The sequence below is a fragment of the Trichoplusia ni genome, assembly GCF_003590095.1.
Source record: "Trichoplusia ni isolate ovarian cell line Hi5 chromosome 18 unlocalized genomic scaffold, tn1 tig00000545_group17, whole genome shotgun sequence".
Lineage (NCBI taxonomy): Eukaryota > Metazoa > Arthropoda > Insecta > Lepidoptera > Noctuidae > Trichoplusia > Trichoplusia ni.
The window spans coordinates 1-19,955 of NW_020799771.1; the positions used below are offsets into that span (position 1 = coordinate 1).

Genomic DNA, 19,955 nt, shown 5'->3' on the forward strand with positions numbered 1-19,955 from the left:
GCAACGCTGGTGTGCCCTCTGGTGACTGATACAGCCAATTTTTGCAGTGAATGTGCATCTACATCAAAAACATATAATGAATATAACATATTAAACTTTGAATATATACTAGGGTATTCCATTAATTAGGTGCACATCTCAAGTGGAGCATCGCTAATGACGCCCCATATTTGTGTACCTTGACACATTCGACATTTTAACTCATTGTAACTGCTAGTTAGTATAATTACACGCTTAACTAAAGTTAAGTTGTTTTGTAACAGATTTTACTGATTGATGCCCTTGAAATCAGCTTTGTCTTGAAAGGGTAATTTTGTCAAACGTAATTTAAGTTTTTATTTTTTTTGTTTCGAAGTTCTTCTAAATTGTTCGAGCGTACCTATTATTCAGTTTCTTAATTAAATTTGAACTAGCCATAAAACTTTAGTACTTCAGATTTAATATTTCATACAATATTGCATAAACTAAGACAGAAGGGACATACATTCATTAGCTCAAGGACTATTTGTCCAGACACCTATTATGAACCTAGATTTTTGTTAAGAAGTATGAAATTTTTATTAAATATTTGGTTAACTGCGAATCGCACTTGTAACACCGAGGGTTCCTTACAAATAGATTGAGAATAAAAATCGATCAGATGATAAATTAATTTGAGGGCGGTTAATGGGATACAATCTGGTGAGAGTTGGACGGATAGAACGACAGATAGCGGTACCCTATTACGGGTACGAAGCCGAACAAAAACGGGACATTCCAGTTTCTGTTATATCGGAATTAACAGATTAGGTTACTCGCTAAATTCCATACACAAATCATATTCACCAACATCAGTAGTACATACACGCCATATAATATATCAAACAACTAACACGGGCAGTTATTTTTTACCATTCGCACACGACTGATGTAATAACTATTTTTAAAGATGTATTCAGAGCTATTTTAAGTACGATATCTCCAAAAATGGGTTAAGGTTTTATAGCCAGCCATGTGCGGCATGAAAAACAATCGGAATTTAATGATACTATAATAAAATCATTCGTTTTCAATGGAAATGTATCCTATTAGCAAGTAATGGATTTTGGAGGAGGTTCAGGTGTGGATCCAATTTGTTCTAAATCCAAACACCTCTTGAGATAAAACTGCCTTGTGAGCGAGATAGCACAATACAAGGGGTATAGTGGCGTCTCTTTTCACAACTATAGCTGTATTACTTTAAGATATTGTGGTAGTCAGTAGATTGAACTTTTCGGGTAGGTATGTAAGCAGTAAATCGCGAAGGGTTTACATTTTTATGTGACATTGGATTTTTTCTCTTACAATAGAATTATTATCGATTTCATTAAATTGGAAAAGAGCTATTTTTAATGCTATCAAAACGATAACAAATCAATGCGATATGAAAAAACCTAATTTATCAATATTCATTTTTAATTTAATTAACATCACTAATACTAACACACAAAGGTTATTTTAATGAGGTACAGTATACACAACCCGGAAAAAATATATTTAAAAACTCCTTCTTATTACAGCATTAAGGTTCATCTTCGCTTTTCGTTGGTACTTTTGTAGTGTGGTGGACTGTACTATAAATACACGTTTCCCTATTTCTTTTGCGTCCTATTTGCCGTTACTGCGCATTTGAGGTCTTCGCATGACATCATAAGACTAAACTGGATCTTAGACAATAGATTTGAAATATATTGGAATTCCGTATGCAAGAAGTACGCATAGCAAAATGTCAACCTTTGTTCAAATTCAGATATTTATTTCAAGACCTTTACTAGCTTTTCACTAGCTCTTGCTTTTATTAAATTAGTGTTCAATTAAATTACATTAATACTAACAACAGGTAAAATTATATAATTATTAACAAAAAAAATAATTTATCTAAAATAAATGTTTAAATTTGAAATAAGGGTGACATTTTGCTTTGCTTCTACATTCCACTTATGTAGGGGCAGACAACTTAATGGTCAGATGTAAGATTTTTAAAAATACTGGCTTGACAAAGACCTATAGTTGTAGTTGGGCTGAGGTTTTATTGCACATACTTACTTTTATATATAAGACACTTCCGTGTTTTATTTTTTGTGTGCTATTTTTAATGGTCCGTTTTTTTATTACAATGGCTGATCAAAGATAGACACATTAATTTTGCGAATATAGTTTGCAAAACATTAGCGTAGTGGACCTTGTTGTACTATAAATGGTATAGCAAACGTTAATTGAATACAAATGAGGTTTTAATTCAAGTTCAACATAGCTGAAGCGCAATTTTAAAGAGTCTTGGTTAGAAGCTGATATTCATAACCAAATGTCATTTATTAATACAATTCTGGATAAGTGGAAAAAATTACGTCCATTTAAAACTTGGTAGATGTTTAGATTTTATTTTTAAACGTCCTCGCGGCATAATATACCGAAGAATGACCACCAAACTCAGTGGGGGTCTATAATTTGGACAGTTGCAGTTAACGAACAGATGCGGCGTTGCATCAAAATCAAAAGATATTTATTAAAATTAAGCTACTAAGTAGCACTTTTTGAAGATCAAGTACATTGGTCAGCACGTTTCGCCCACCCTTAACCGCTTCCTAAGTGCTTTTGCGGTGAGAGAGAAACCGGACCAACAGCGGCGCATCGTCTCTTCTCATCGTTTCTACAACTACAGCAACCTTAGGAGGTGGAGCTAGACTTCTAGGTTCAATAGGAATAGGACCTAGGTTTAGCTGAATTGACAGCTGAGTATGAAGGTGGAACTTTATCCTGAGGTAGCATTGTAACATCTTTTTGATACAGAGCTCACCGTATTTTCCTTTGAATAAGTATAGGAAACAAAATTGATATAAATGAATTTATTTTCTGGACCATTAATCTTCCGTTCACGTTAAGGAAAACCGCGCGCACGCACGTGAGCAAGATAAGGAAAAATAAAGGTGATAGCGAGAATTTAGGTAAAAGTCTTTGGGATCGTCTTAGAATATTTCTCCTTTTCTTTGAGTATAACAACTTTTAAACAAATTATACATTTGGAACGTGCCCTTATAACCGTTCAGGAAATGAAATGAAATAATTAATTTATTCTGCACATAATTTTACATGTCAAATTCTAAGCTCACTGGACTTGACATTTCCTGGCTGGCTACCCTAAGGATAGAATTCCTTTCTTGCCTAGAAACAAACTTAATAGTCATCGCCTCTTTTGAGTCCATACAATGCAGACTTTTCTTAATGACAGCAAACAAGTCAGAGACACCAGTGTCTTGGTCCTTGTCAGGGCTTGATATCTAGGCAATTATTAATAGGGTCGCTCGATAAAGTACCTAGCTGAAGTATTCAAGTGTCCACATATAGATTTCGCTTATTTGGAATCAAACAATCGTATACAGTTTCACAAACACAGACTGCGGAAATACCTCTTAATGGTATAAGTATGTGTATTCGCGACGGCCTTGACACGTGTTCAGCGCGCGTAATATCTCGGGAGCACCCGACACACTCAGCCTACGCCACGCCAAAACAATAATGTAATGATACATGTTATAAATATGGTTTTGGTTGAATGAAATCGATTTATTAAATAACGTCATAAATCGTCGTGTTAAATCGTTTTTAGAGATATTTTTTGCAAATATAATATGTATGATTTAATATGTGTGAATTATGTCGAAAGTGTTTAAGAACGAGTTTGCACGCTGTCGTAAAATCTCGACTTTACCTTCTGCGGTATATTGGATAAATATTTACGATCAACAATAAAAGGTAAAATAGTTGACCCTTTGTTTTATCACAACTTTAATAATGTATTCACAAACTTTTACTTCACTTCCGAATTCTACCTACAGGCAAAGTGTAGAGGCGTTAATAATTGTGATATACAACCATAAAGCCGTTTAGTATCGTAGACGCTTTTCATAAAAAAATATGATACAGTGACGTATTTCCTTAACGTAACCTAAATGTGTTTGCGTGTAGAGACATTATCGCCTACGCGCTTACTGCTCAACAAACGTTATGACTAAGTAATTTACATTCGTACGACCAAGTAAAGTACTACTGTGATTAAGATTTACGCTTTTTATTACTTTAGTTCATTCATTCGACTCGAAAGTTAGGATTCGGAGCTTTACAAAAAGGTGGTGATTAAACAGAATAAACTTTTGTCTTATAACGGTCGCTTTTTGAGACACACTGACACTTGTAAAAGAATGAGATAGTATTTTTAATACGTGTTATTGCAGAATTGACAAATTATATAGCCCTAATAGGGGCAAATTTTGAGAATGAATATTGAAACTGTTAGCTTAAATTATTAGAGCATTTCTAGCAATAAATAATCTTTGTGGTAAACTACCGAAAATTTAACTTTCATACAAAACGAATAAGTTCGAGTTATTTATAAAGACATAAAAAGCTGGTTTTCTTTACAAGCTGTCGTACTTAGCGGTTTAAAATGTAATGCAAACTCGTTATTCCTATTGGCTGACTGTTACAGTAATTTCAGGGACTGAAAGGGGTTACGGTATAAGGTTACGCTACCGGTATAAAATAAGTGTACCTTAAAAAAATAAAAGTTAGGGTATACCGCTATTTAACCTTTATGCGATATCGGTACCGAAAAATATAGCGTTGACAGTTGCGGGACGTGGGCGAGGGGTGCGAGGCACCGAAAAGGGTGGTCAAGGCCAAGGCACGACCGTGCGCGCCGGCAACAATCCTGTTTTCTTCGTCTTTCCATCTTTTTCATACCTTTATTTAGTAACGGCTAAGTACTGCTAGCGAAATATACCTTTTTATATTGGCAGTGGCGTAGCGTGGGTGGGCGGAGGGGCGGCCCGCCCCGGGCGGCAGCCCGCGGGGGCGGCAAAATGTCGCCGTTGAAGCGGGTTGAGATCTGATCTATGATTCATTCATTTCATTACACAGTATAATTTTCCATTTTTATATAAAATTTTGCGCACAAAGGATTTTTTAAATTTATTTAAAAGAAAAATTGCTAAATTACTGACAGAGCTCTTTATAAGGTTTGTTTGTTTACATACGAACGGCAACATCGCATCACGCCGCGCCGCCCGCCCGCCGCGCCGGCGAGGCAACGCGCGCGAACCGAGTTGATCTGAATCTGAAATCTTTTGTTTTACGAGTCGGCCCGTGTCGATGCCTCTCTTTCGCACTCATTGAATTAGTACTACGCATTCATTGTAGGTACTTTGTTGTTTTAGTGCATCGTGAAGTGCCATTACGCAATCACGCATTACTCGTATGTTTGTTTTGCGAGAGTTTTGGATACGGAACGAAAGTCGTTTTGATTGTGTTTCGATCTTTAAATACTATTGAATCTTCTAAAACTAAACATTTAGATCTTTACCCAATCTTTGAATTAGTTTTTGAAAATGAAAAGAGTCAAAGAAAGCGGTGCGGAATTCCGCAAAAAAAGGGCTAAGAAAGCAGCAGATGCGAAAAAGTCTCAAGGTGCATTACTGAAATATTTCAGTTCTAGTTCTGGTTCGAAAGCCACGTTAACGTCTTCGGTGGCATCCTGCAGCAGTGGAAGTGATTCCAGTGTAAGTAGATATATGATTCCTCCATCTAGAATCGTGTGTGGCCTAGAATTACTCCAGTTATTTTAGACATTTTATTGGCTGGGTCGCTCGCAATAAATTGCAAGGTTCTTTATCTAAAGTAAAAAATCAAAATGTGTATGTATGTGCGTTTGTTTTTAGTTGTCAGCTCTATAGCCTAAGCCGCTAAACAAAATAAGATGAAATTTTGTATTGGGAATGTTTTGTAAATGTCTAGGAATATTTTCTTTGTTTTTTGATCACTTGATTATTTATGGTAGGTAACATAATTTTTCATTAGCCGCGCCGTCACCAAAACCACTTTTGTTTGTGATAGTTAAAATACTTATTTGAAATTCTAACGTGTCTTCTAGCCAATATTCATGGGAATACATAACTTATTTTACAGGCACAAGAAGAAGACGTGCCTGGCGTCGCAGTTGGAAGTAGTTCTGGTCCCACCACAGAGCAGGGTCAAGACGAAGTCGACTCACCAGATGTGCCTCAAGCATCTAGTCATAAGCCTGCAGAAAAAGTGAATGTTGCCAAAGAAGACATAATTGAAATCGTGCCTTCTGCTCCTGCCGAAGTCAAAGATGTGAATCTCGACGATGTAGGTTGCTGGCCTTCTCCTATGACCGACGAAGTCAGAACGCTTCTAGTACGTCGCGGGTCTGACTCAGTACAGCACATCGATTCCAAATTTGCCGATGTTGTTCGCTCAGGGACTTCAACGAAAGGCGGTACCCGAAAACTAACCAAAGAGTGGTTCTACAAACCATTATCTAATGGCGAAAAGGTTCTCCGAACATGGCTGGTGTACTCGCCTCTGAAGCAGTCTTTGTATTGTTTTTCTTGCAAGCTGTTTGGCAATTCCGGCTCGAACTTCGCATCTGAAGAAGGATTCAACAAATGGTGGAAGCTAAATCCAAGAATCGGAGACCATGAAAATAACCTGGGCCATGAACAGAGTTTCTTGAAATGGAAGGAGTTGGAAGTTTGCCTGAACTGTAAAGCAACCATCGATCAGAAACAACAAGAAGTTTTCGAAAGTGAGGAGAAGAAATGGAGGGATGTATTGTACAGGTTGCTGAATATTATCCAGTTCTTAGCCAAACAGAATCTGGCCTTCAGAGGACATCGAGAAGACATTCGAGGAGATGATAGTGGCAATCGCGGGAACTTTCTAGAGTTAGTGCACCTCCTAGCTGAATACGATCCTCTTCTAATGGAACACCTGACAAAGATAAAGCTGGGAGCAAGAGTGTCAGTTCATATCTGTCTCCAGAAACCCAGAATGAATTTATAAATTTACTGGGACAGCAAGTTCGATCCACCATCATCCGTCGTATTCAAAAAGCTAAATATTATTGCGTAATCTTCGACAGTACACCAGACATCTCCCACAATGACCAAATGAGCCAAGTTCTGCGATACGTACATATCGAAGGAGAAAAAGTCGCTGTGGTAGAATCTTTCATTGACTTCTTCCAACCAAAAGGAAAAAATGCAGAAGATCTCAGCAACGATATAATCGCGAAGATAACATCAGACGGACTGGACATACAGAATCTGAGAGGACAGGCTTATGACAATGCTGCCACAATGTCAGGGATCCACAATGGAGTTCAAGCCCGGATTAAAGCACTAAATCCGAAAGCTCTATTCGTTGCATGCACAAACCACTCACTAAACTTGGCTGGGGTACACACTGCTTCTGAATCAGTGAATTCGGTGACGTTTTTTGGAATTCTAGAGAAGCTATTTGCCTTCTTTTCTGCATCAACTGTTAGATGGAACGCTTTGGTTGCCGTCACAGGTCAAGCAGTGAAACGAGTCACTGAAACGCGTTGGAGCGCTAGACATGTAGCTGTCAAGATGCTTAAAAATAAGTTTGAGGGAGTTCTTGAGGTACTGGAACAATTAACAGATTCATCTCAAACTTCCGAAACAAGATCGGGAGCCAGTCTTCTCCTGACAGCCATGCAGTCATTTAACTTCCTAACTTTTCTTGGCTTTTGGGCTGCAGTGCTACCTGAAGTAGATGACGCACAGATTTACCTGCAGCAACGAGGACTAAGTGTGGATAAGTGTGCTCAGAAACTCTGCGCTTTGAAAACCCTCTTAGTGGAAAGTAGAGACCGTTTAGTGCAAGAAGCAATTGACTTTGCTAAGACTCTTTGCGAAAAACTCGGAATCGAACTCAAAACGAGAAGAATTCGCAGGAAAAAACGCATGCATGGCGATGAATCTTCTGCAGATGCAGCTTTGTCTCACGAGCAGGAAATCCGTCGAGAGGTGTTCGCATCATTGGACAAGATCATTCAAGAAATGACGACTCGATTCCAGCAAATTCAAGAAATATCGGACAAGTTCGGATTTTTGATGCCAGCAAAACTTTTGGACAGCAAGTTCGAGTGTGATCTTTCCCATGTATTAGAAGACATCGACAAGGACGAGTTTCAGATGGAGCGGAAGCGTCTCCAGCAATTTATTGCCTGTTCTGAATCAGAGGAAGATATAAGTGGTAAAGGACCACTGGAGCTCCTCCAGTTCATTCAAAAACTGAATCTCGGAATTTCGGTTCCAAATATAGTCATCTTGATTCGTATATATTTGACTTTGGCGATTAGTGTGGCAAGCTGTGAGAGAAGTTTTTCGAAGTTGAAGCTAATAAAAAATTACCTCAGATCTACTATGAGCTCCGCTAGATTATCAAACTTGGCTATATTGTCGATTGAACAAGAATTGGCTGCTAATATTGATTTTGACAAAGTTATTTCTGACTTCGCTGCTCATAAGGCTCGTAGAATCCGCTTGTAAAACCGCTCATCCAATTTTTTCTTCAATAAAAAGTATCTCATTGCCTGTGCAATTTAATTTTAATTAAGCACCTATAGAATGGGGGCGGCAAAGTGGGTCTCCCGCCCCAGGCGCCAAAATGGCACGCTACGCCACTGTATATTGGTACCCAAAAATTAAGGTACCGAAATAAAATTAGGTATCCAAATATAGCGGTAACAATTTTTTTACGGTATGACGTCATACCGTTATTTAAACATACCGTAATTTTCGGGTTATTCAGTCCCTGAGTAATTTAGCATCGTGCAGACGATTTATAAATGTCAGGGAAGGACGCTGATGTCTAGTCCCCTAATACCTAATGGTGTCTGCATAATATTTACATTAAGCTTAACCCGCCGTATATATTAGCTTTTACCAGCGGCTTCAGCCAAATTTGACATCGATTTTCTAACTCTATGCTAAAACGTAGCTAGACGAGTGGCTTAGGTTAGCATGTCAAAAACAATGTAAGCGCGACGTGACGTAGGTTCGATTCCCGCGTAGGACAAGCATTTGTACGATCCGCTTATATTTTCCTGAGTCTGAGTGTCTTGTGACTTGATTTTTTGTGAAAGCCCCCGCGACCCAAGGATTAATTAGCTTAACACGGAAGTCCATTAAAAACAAAACACAACTTTTATGATTTACAAATAGTTTTCATTCATCGATAAATATCGCTTTATAACTTTCAACCTAATCGATTGTCTAATGCATTCACGATCGATTACTAGGGTAATGCCCCACTTAAACCTGGAAAGCAATTGTAATTTGATAAAAATACCCCTCGCTTGTGCGCAGAGCAATCAAAACTACAAAAGTTCATTATTTATTAATTTAGTGAACTTTATGGTAGTTATGGTAGTCTTAGGTTTACGCGAATGTTAGACATTGAAATGAAATTCCTTTTACGGATGTTATCGCGGTTTAATTTTAGATTTTAGTTTTCGACACCTTTGCAGATCAGTCATGCTAGTCAGTCTGCCCGTGACCATGATCCGTCATGAATCCGTAAAAGTAGTTTCATTTTTAGTGAACTTTGCAAACCATATATGAAATCTGATAAATAACTTAATCCTTTTATACAACACTTCTTTTTATACAATGTTTGCTCTCCTCATTCGATCATCACTGTTTTATTCACAAGATGAATCGAGGACATGTTTTTCTGTATCATTCATGAATTGCCCAATAATCACATTCATAGTATATACGTTATTCAATAATGTGACCGTGTTTTACAACACATTCCCTCGTTTTTGTAAGCGTATATCCTAACAAATAAAAACAGTTTATTGTCCTTGGTAATAAGTGATAACGAAACTTTACTAGTTAAATCCAAAGTTTCAAGTTTAAAATTGTTATATTTAAGGAAAATCAGCGTGCGTTTAGTATAAGCACACGTAACCGTGTTGCTAAGAGTTTTTCAATGTGCAGCGCTTTTCCATAGTGTATTATTGCATTCTCAGCGCGGTCAGGCGTAAGGCGTTTATGCTTAGGTATAGCTAACTTTAATACGTACTAATATGAAACAAAACTTACTTTGTTTAAACGATTTTTACCTCCTCTAAAGCACCAATGCGCAACCTTAAGCATGAAACAGATTTATAAACGTAATTTCCGCGAATTCCTCAAAAATAACAAACGAGGCACGCTTTTCCCCGCTTTTATAACTGTCAAAATGACAGCATCATTTCTTAGACGAGGGAAAACGCGTGAACAGCCTTCTCAAACGACGTCGCATTTATATTAAAACCTACGTGACGTAACCTATTTCCTTGATTGCTTACTCGAGTTCGGTTTCCGAACGTATGACCGCAAGCGATCGGTAATGTGCTCCAATTAAGGAGCCATCGTGTCTTTAATACCAGACACTAATTGCTATTTGGAAAAACGGGGTAGGAAAAGCTACAATAAAAAAAATACGTTTAAAGGAAACTAACTTCAAATATACTAGGTTACAAGGCTACTTTTAAATCTGTTGTGTTTTATTTGCGATTAAAAACTGATAAAACATTTAAACTTTCGTGTAATTATTAATTTAAAAAAAAATATATTTAATAGCTCTAGCTCTAGATTTAAATAGACTAATTTAAAGTATAACAAAACACAAGAACTTCAACGCAAATCACTTTTTAAATCTAATTTCACCGTTACTACCTTAAGTGCAATATTCAAGTACAAACAAAAACAAAAAAAAATGCTTACAAAAAACTTTCCATTAAACATTAGACATCTGAAACTTTAAAGAATTTCCTACATTTTATTTGAGATCAAAATTAATTACGACCTTCAAACCGTTTGTCACGTATAACCGTTCCAGCTAATTACGAAAAAGGCATTACATTTTGTCACCTGTATTTGACAGGTTGAAAAGATGGGTAGGATGCCGAGAGGCGAAATTTTAATGTTTTTGCCTCCCCTGAATATAAAGAGAGAAGGATAAATATTTGTGTGACCTAGTGATATTTTGTTTCGTTTTTTGGCGTTGTGTTCGTAGACGCGATAACGTTTTAACATTTATAAAAACTATTTTAGGCCTTTATACAATGTGGAGCGAAATAATGTATAGAGTAATGAGTAACAAAAATGGCCAAAATTAGCTACGAATGGGAAGCTCTGATAAGTTTACTGATTAATTGAAATTGTTATGAAATATCGAAGTTTAGTGATGGTGTAATTTTAAAAACTATGAATACACACATCTTTTTGGAGTATAACATGCATAGAAATAAAAATATTAATCCATCTATTAAATAATACTAATTCAATTATACAAGTTTATCCCCACAACCATGTTCACCACCCGATAATAAGTATTTAATATTCCATTGTCTAACACAACATAGAAAAAAAACTCGTTACTATGATATAAAAGTACTAGGCGCACATAAAATGAAGAGAATTCTTTCCAGCAGAATGTATTAAATTACAGTAAGTAATGACAGGTCACATCTGCGGGTACCCAGGGGAAATACTATACTTAACATTACCACGCATTTCTTTATAAACCTAGGAAATGTAGAAAAATAACTGGTAACAATAGGTATGAATAATTTATTCTGTTATATAGAAATTAAAATACAGTTAGTAATAAGGTTAGGTCATTTGACATCTATAGTGAATTAATTTTTATTCATATTCTATTTTCGTCATCAAGAATTTTGGATATTAATAGCTATGTCATATGTCGTCTATGGACAAAACTTAGCTTTTCTTTTATAAGGCTATTTCGGGTATGAATTTATCATATTGAAATAAAATAACTATGTTCAGATATAATTATTTAAAGTAACAACCTTTAAGAAGACAACGCTTTCATTTACAGGAAGAAAATAACTGAAAATGCAACAGTTTTCATATCAGCCTCATGGATATTAATATTTAATATGTCGTACTAATTAACGTTCCAGACCAAACGTCTCTACCTTATTCCAGATTACATTTAAAAATGATTGCCATTTCTTTTCTCGATATTAACAAAATAAACGACCGCAATCTATTCTTCTATCTCATTAAGGTCCTATGACAATATTTTTCAACAGCTTATCTTTAAACCAGGCTAACGAAACCCTACAGAACTGAAAACAGCTACAAGCATAGCACAATGCCGCGCTTACGATCGTCCTTCACCTTACCCTATTTAAATTCCGTTCTACATTCAAAACCTCTAAAAAACCCGCGAAATTGTCCGATCACATAAAGAGGTTATATTAATTAACGTGATTGGTGTAAATGGAGGTTTGTCGTGTTTTAATTGCGTGGGCGGGGAGCAAGGTAGCGTGACCCGCCGCTCGCGACGGCCGCGGCGGGACTGAGCGAGCTACGAACGACGAGACTCGCTCTCAGGACTTCCGAACTGGGCAGATAGGTACTACCATACTATAGGAAGCATATTGGAACAATCCCTGCGTATTTACGCTGACAAGGGTTTTTAAAAGATTTATTTTATGTTAGACTAACCCGCGGAGAGACTGTTAAATGTATCTAGAAAATTGAATGATGAATGGTTTTTGTTACATCAAAGAATGAGCCAATAGTAACTTAAATTAGTTTATGTACAAGGTCACCTATTGTCGCTTTAAGATGTTTTAAAGATACGAAAAATATTTTCATGAATTATGTCAGCAGGAACGTGTCACTGACTACTCAGCGGTTAAAAGCAATCACAGGTCTTTATTATAAGTTTGACGAAAAATTCAATAGTTTTTCGTTCACAATTATAGAAAACTATTAAACTAGTATTTTGTATTAAAACTTATCCTTAAACGAGAAGATTTATACAGCTGTACAAAGGAAACTAGTTGAAAAGATTTTTTAGAATTAGTCTGTGTTTGCCAAGTTCATTCCAAAGCTCGTAAATCAGTTACTTTAGGGGAGGATGGAATATAGAGAATGGGTATTGTAAATACATGAATCGATTCTTTTTAGGGATGCTATGGACCTTCGTGTCTAATATCCGAAAACATATATTTCGTGACGTAGCCGAAACTAAATAATATCCGAAAAAAAATCAGGTGACGTATAAATAGAAAACGTTAGAACAGGCTCCTGTTAGTTAAGTAGACACACAAGACAGTCTCTTATAATTTCTACTGTGACTTTTGCTACATCCGAAACTGATATAGTTATAATCAGATATCCGAAATGGAAAATCTATTACATCCCTATATAAGACGGATTTAAGTTGACTTTATTTTCTTTTGTTGTGTGGAAAAACAGATATTATCATAAAATACATTAGTTAAGCGATTTGAATCAAATGATGTGTCTATTGATAAAATTAATCGTGATCAAGTGCTACGTTGAATAATTAAACAAAAATCTTCTTTGATTATTTTCATATTTTAAAGTTATTGTAAGAAACCCAGTTTCATCAACTTTTACATTTATCACGTTCAGTTTATTATCACTAATTATTAGATTTCTCCAATATCCCAGAGTATTTCAAAATTTACATTTTGTTTAAAATGATCCGAATTTACAAACCAAAGCTTAGTCAGTGTTCATAAATCTCCCTTACAATTTTCGTGTATAACAAATGACAGTGATTTTCAGGCACTCAAATATTACAAAAGGGAATTCTAAGCTATCAACTGGAGTAATATTTGCTGTTTAAAAAACGACGCGGTTTTCAATTTTCCAAATGTAGGTTCTTCAAATCCGAGATTATGGAAATTAATTGCAAATATACCTAGGAAAGCAATTGTGCCCATCAGGCTGATAGACCGAGGTCTTGGGAGTATCAGCACGTTTTAAATTAAGACTGTTGCTTTTGTTGAAGTAAGACGGCTCACTTCACAGCGTAAAGCTTTCGCAACTACATCAATCTCTTAATCCAGAGGTAGTGGTGGATAGTTTCTTGAAAATGGTAGCAATTTCGGATGCGAAAAGTAAAGGTTTGGTAATTGGTAAATGGCAATGTCCAGCAGAGGACAGCAATACCAATTTAGAGATATGTAATGCATTAACTTATCGAGTTCAAAAAGAGGTGTCTAATTTCCTAGGTTTTCGTCACTTTAGTTCCACAACAACAATAAAACATAATGCCAGTTACTGCATCATATAGCCGTCAATAGTTACATAAATATACCTACGTGTTTAATTGGGTTCCTGTGGCGGCAGAATATTAATATTAATGAACGTTATCGCAAACCAATATTGGACTATATTGGAGTACGAAACTCAGCTCAACTTTGTTTCGCATAATACCTATTGCATACTTACTTATGTGTAAGTTGTATGGATGTATAGATTAAGCTGACAAGTGTGTTTTGAATTGCCTCAATCAGCTGTTATGTTAGCATATGTTGCTAATATACTATTCCATCACACAACATTATACCAAACATTAGATTTGTAAGGTTTTCTTTTAGTTTTAGAAACATCTGTAAGAATTGTAGAAGTGAATGTTATATTTCAGTATAAAAGAGAGTGAGAATATGAGATATAAAATTAACATGTACATAATGAATATTTTACCATATATTATTCCTCTATGATTTTACCACAAAGAATAAAAAATATACAGGATGCCAATAAGAATGATTAAAAAATATTTAGTATATTTTCTTTATTGCGTATATATTATGGTATCGACATTTATTCCAGATAGTTATTTTAATGAAACATTGACAGTAAGAAGTTTTTACGTAAATCTTGTTGCATAATAGCATTCTAGAAATAAACAAAGAAATGAAAGTTCTAGAGTACGCAGACACAAAACTAATCAAGGTTTCTGTATAAAACTTCACGAACAATAGAACAATGCTTTTTAGACTACAGGAGTTTACATTACATTATTAAGAATATTTTTTTCTCTTTATCTAGTTTTTCACACTAAACGTGTTCAGCTTCTATATTTAGTTTCAAAGGTAAGTATATTAAACTGAACTAATTAATAGATTAAAAAATCTAAATACCGACGTATTAAATTGTCACTCCATTCAAATTTTATCAAAATTGGTCTAGCCGTTTTTATAGTTGTAAATTGCATTGTCATAGGGTTTGAAGCTACCCTGAAAATTTCAGCCTGCTAGCTTATCGGGAAGTGCCTCAAAATTGAGTTGCACAAAACCACCCTGAACGGCAAAGAAACAAACAAGAAAAGTGAGTGTATTAAAAACGTGGGAAAATACTGTCCAATAATGTGGGTACTTGTCATCCAGTTGTAAATATAATGAGACAGTTTAGGACAGAAGCTATTAGATTTGGTGGTCGGTGATTGGATGCCCGACTCGCCCAAAGTGAACTAATTAAAATCAATTTAGCCGCAATCAGTGCCTCGGTGTTCACAACGTGGAAGCAAACTAGGTGGTGCCATTATAGCACGCTAATAGGTGTTATGTTCCAAATATAATTATGGCAACTAAATATCTGTGTACAAACAAGGAGTTTGAGTGAATCCCGGATAAAATGAATTACCGATTAAAATTTTGGTTAGCTCAGATTTTTGTTTCTATGCCCATGTAAAACAACATATTTTTGTTGAGAATTTATTGTACTTTTTTGGGGCCGTTATTTTTTACTTACTGATTACACCTTAGCATTTCATGCCTACGCTCAATCCTAACTCACTTAAAGCTCGTAAGCTCAAACGACACTTATCTGAGTGTTGTACTATAATCTATACTTCTATACTTACTAATATATAAAGCTGAAGAGTTTGTTTGTTTGTTTGAACGCGCTAATCTCAGGAACCACTGGTCCAAATTGAAAAAATCTTTTTGTGTTGAATAAACCATTCATCGAGGAAGGCTTTAGGCTATAAATCATCACGATGCGACTAATAGGAGCGAAGATACAATGGAAAATGTGAAAAAAACAGGGCGGGTATAAATCATACTCACGGGGACGAAGTCGCGGGCAATAGCTAGTATCTACATAAAGGGTAATGGCAGAATGGTTAATAAGGACCACTATTACTGTGCGTAGGTACTTAAGTATTTACCAAAACACACCATTTTTGAAACTGAAACTCAACAGCAAAAACTCTTATAGTACGGATTTAAGGAAAGTCTTGTTTGAATGTCTTCTAACGTCCACGCGACAGTTTCCATTGTGTGAGAAAATTGCCGAGCGTCTGTGTAACAGTATAACGTGTTCCATTTACAGCCAGCATCGTGATACTATAACATTGTTGATAAAATGAGGTTATATTATATGGTTTTCTATTTTGTAATTTGTAAAGGTTAACTAGATTAACAAAATTTGTTTCAGTTTTTGAGATATTTAAAAATGGAATCCTTATTTTCAATTAGACCAATCGGTGTTATTAAATAACCAAAGCCTTGAATAACATTTAAGAAAAAAATACTTTAAAAACTGTATGAATTTTAAACTAATGAATGATTAAAAAAACTAGCGATCTTAAATAAATCAAAATTCACTCGTTAATTTTAAGACTGTCAAACTAAGAAGCGATTTTAAGACTCCAAAAATATTGGAAATATAAAGCTCTGGAAAGGCTGTAGAGGTCTCAATCACTGTCACTCTGAAAGCATTCAGATTTCTTTCTCCCTCAATAAGGCAAATTACTCTGTCAGACAATATGCTTTCATTGTACGTCGCCATTTTGCGGCGAAAGTTCTTACGGCTGCAAGCCTTTTAGAAATTACGTATTCAGTATTCAGTTAAATGCTGAATTGTGAATACGTTCTTAGTATTCAGCTGTTTTACTGTTTGTAGAAACTACCCATGTTTTAGCAACTTAAAAACTTAGCCACGAGTAACATTTTCACATTTGACAAACATTAAAATCATATAAAAAACAGCTGTGCGTTGATCGAACCCATAACATGACGTTACAGTATCCATATGCAGTCTCCTGTAATTATTTTATTAATCTTACGACGTATAATCTGTCAACGTTTTACGAGAAATTGGTTGGCTATCGATTATTCATATCCAATATGGGTACTGTCAGCGAAATCTTGGAAGAAAGCCCTTTCCTTCACATGTATTGGTTCATAAGAAACCTTTACGTCATGCTTTGAAAGCAGTTTCTTGTACTTCGATTGAAATACCTGCTATAGATGTATACATAGGCATATCAACGAAATTTAACCTATTCTTCTTAACATCTTTCATATTTATTTATTTATTAAAAATAAGCACACCAACAATACAATCACCCAATGTTATACAAAACCTCAATAATCAAACAATTGAAAGCACAAGCAATTGTACAAATTACAGGAGTGCATGACATTAAAACATGAAACTCATTTGAGACATACACAAAAATAACTAAGCTACTAAATTAAAATACACATTAAAATAATAACGAATTGGTATATAAGTAATTACGTATTTTACTTTGAATATATAAACTTTGTTTCGAGTAAAGACTATTCCATACAACAAAATATATTACGTTATATTTCGCAAAAGTTCACTTATACAATGCCCATTATTCTCACAGACAAAAATAATGCACGATTCGAAAAATAATGACTTATCGCTTCCTGAATGCTGAAACGTGAAAGTAACCTCACGTTCCAGAACTTAAATATGTACATTACTAATTGTCAACCTTCTATATTTTACAAAGGCGTATACGTGGTTCAGCCGACAAAAATTGTTTTCCAATATTATATATTAAGCCGTGTGGCGACCCTATAGTTAAGATTTCTAACAAAATGTAGGCAATAGTGTGTATCGGAAAAACATCTTATTTTTACTTCTTTCGCCGAATGAAAAAGATCTCTCCGAAATTGGACATATTTAGGGCTAAAATGAGGGGTTCGTTGTAAATATTGAAAGATGTTTGAGCAAGCCCTATTTATTTGTACAATATAGCACCTCATATCGAAAATTGTATCTCAATTAATACTATTCTTTATTGAAAGGGGTTGGTCGTATTTCTGACCAGAAACCGTACTCCGAAATTCGTAAATCATGTGGGAGAGTAAAACGTATTCCGTATATGTTCATGAAAATTATACGATGCCAAAATTGTGAAATGTATAATTCAGACGTTTGAGTTCTCGAAAGTTCTAATTAATGAAATTTATGGTAAAAGTGGAAAATAAACTCTAAGATTGAACCAAAACTTTACGTTTAAACTATACGTTTTTGCAATTAGAAATAGCTGATAAAGTACAGGAGAACATGGGTCTGGATTAAAAAAACTATATAGCATTATTAAGGTAATATGTGGTCACAGTTATTCCATAATAATTACACTTAAAACACGCCAAGAGAGAACAATCCTTCAATGAACGGGAGGCAATCAAAGACTATCTTCGGACCTATAAAAAAAATACATTCAATAAGAAAAAGTTAAAGTGGTGTAAAAGCCGTCTGCAATCCTGAGACCACCATTCATCGGCCAAAGTTAACGATACTCTTGATCCGAACCTTCTCGACTTTGACACGATATTAATGGCGTTCCGAAACTGGGTCAAGTAGCCACACAAAAAGTGCGATTGCCAAACGTTAATAGGAGAATTGGAAGACCACAAATCATTTTGAAGTAGCTGAAAAAATTTGAGAACATTCAGTACCTTTTTACGTGATCAGACAATAATATTTTAAAGGAAGTATTTATTATAAACGACTCGTTTTTTAAAGAATTGAATCTTTGTATTGACTCAGAACAAGCATTCGTGACTCAAAGCTTGTCTTATGCGGTGACCTCAACCATTCGGCTATCCGCGCAGTCAAAAAGGCTTATCGTCACCTTAATAAAACTTAAGTCCCGCATGACTTCTAATATCTAATTATTGGTAATGTATGCATAACTATAATAAAAGTACTAAGCACATGCTAGGACTGTCGTATAATGCAGTAAGTAAGTTAAGACAAAAAACGTATAAATTATGAAAAATATAGAAAAATCCTAGCACATTGTGAATCGGCTCCTAGTATAAAATAAACAACATGTTTATTAATAAACCCTACATTTTGTTCATGAAATATTCAGTAACAATCATCACATCAGCTTAACAGAAAACAAATGAATGTTCGTTAAGCTTTATTAAGCTTTCAGCGTCACATTAATAAAACCGTTCAAGTGTGAGTCGGACCCGCGACCGCGTTCTATACACGGTGATTTTTTAGTCGTCTTACAAAAACAGCCCAGTTCATGTATCCGACGTAAAATACCCCTAGGCGCGATTTTTTTTTCGTCAACTAAGTAGTAAGTATTATCGTCTAATAAGTACGAAAAAATTAAACAAGAGAAATCTGAAATATACTCTTAAAAATGATTAAAACGCCGCCGCCCGCGCCCCTCACCATTGTTACAAGGCTCGGACCGCGCTCGCAATAGAGCTGTGTTTCTAAAAATCTACGAATTGCATCATAATCTTGAATAAATTCATCATCATGAACGTGTTCTAGTCATTGGATACATGAACTGGGCTGCTTTTGTAAGACGACTAAAAAATCACGGTGTATAAAAGTTTTTAGGAAAAATAATTATAATCAAACTGAAAATAATCTCTCAAAATTTCCTTTCATTTACGACCATCAAATTCAAGACTGTAACAAGTGTTGCTTAGGCAAGTCTTTATTTTTATGTTTGTTCTTAAAATGGAAACAGATATACATGTCTTAATATGACAGTTCTTGAGAATCACTATGGTGGCAGACAGAAGGACGCACAGACAGCATCTCCCTTAGTCAATAATAGAGTTTCCATTCTTTAGAAACCCTAAAGTGCCAGTATTGTAAAAACCTTTTATTCAACACAAGAAGTGGTCAATAAAAAAATAAACATTATTTAAGAATTGAGGGCTTAATACGAGAATGTGACGTACGACAACAGACAATAATCATGTTGCTATAATTGTTTACACAACAGTTTAGCTTAGTTTTACTTCATAAAATACTCGAAACTCAATCTCTGTCTATGTATAGTGAAACAAAAGAAAGAGAGACATCTAGAGAACAACATGACTGTAAGCTACTTTTGCCGCTTTATCTGACGTCCAAAGCCGAGAACTCTATTTTTAAAGCACATTTACAACTATTGCGTTTCTAAATAAACAAATATAATTCGTCCGTCTGGCAAATTTCTGAGAAGTATTATATGCTTAT

General features: G+C 35.3%; 2 protein-coding genes across 2 annotated transcripts; both read left to right on the forward strand.

Moving 5' to 3' along the window:
- Nucleotides 1-5,337: 5,337 nt before the first annotated feature.
- On the forward strand, nucleotides 5,338-7,269 carry LOC113506494 (zinc finger MYM-type protein 5-like). Its single transcript, XM_026889333.1, has 2 exons — nucleotides 5,338-5,573; nucleotides 5,980-7,269. Exons 1-2 carry the CDS (start codon nucleotides 5,403-5,405, stop codon nucleotides 6,877-6,879), a joined length of 1,071 nt encoding a protein of 356 aa, XP_026745134.1. The 5' UTR covers nucleotides 5,338-5,402; the 3' UTR covers nucleotides 6,880-7,269.
- On the forward strand, nucleotides 6,987-8,393 carry LOC113506496 (zinc finger MYM-type protein 1-like). The gene has a single exon (XM_026889334.1). The coding sequence runs from the start codon at nucleotides 6,987-6,989 to the stop codon at nucleotides 8,391-8,393; it is 1,407 nt and encodes a 468-aa protein (XP_026745135.1).
- The last annotated feature ends 11,562 nt before the right edge of the window (nucleotides 8,394-19,955 follow it).

Bases quoted from the DNA above. Each gene is read 5' to 3' on its own strand.
- LOC113506494 (XM_026889333.1), top strand. From the start codon at position 5,403: ATGAAAAGAGTCAAAGAAAGCGGTGCGGAATTCCGCAAAAAAAGGGCT. The intron at 5,574-5,979 runs GTAAGTAGATAT...CTTATTTTACAG, and splicing joins GCAGTGGAAGTGATTCCAGT to GCACAAGAAGAAGACGTGCC.
- LOC113506496 (XM_026889334.1), top strand. From the start codon at position 6,987: ATGAGCCAAGTTCTGCGATACGTACATATCGAAGGAGAAAAAGTCGCT.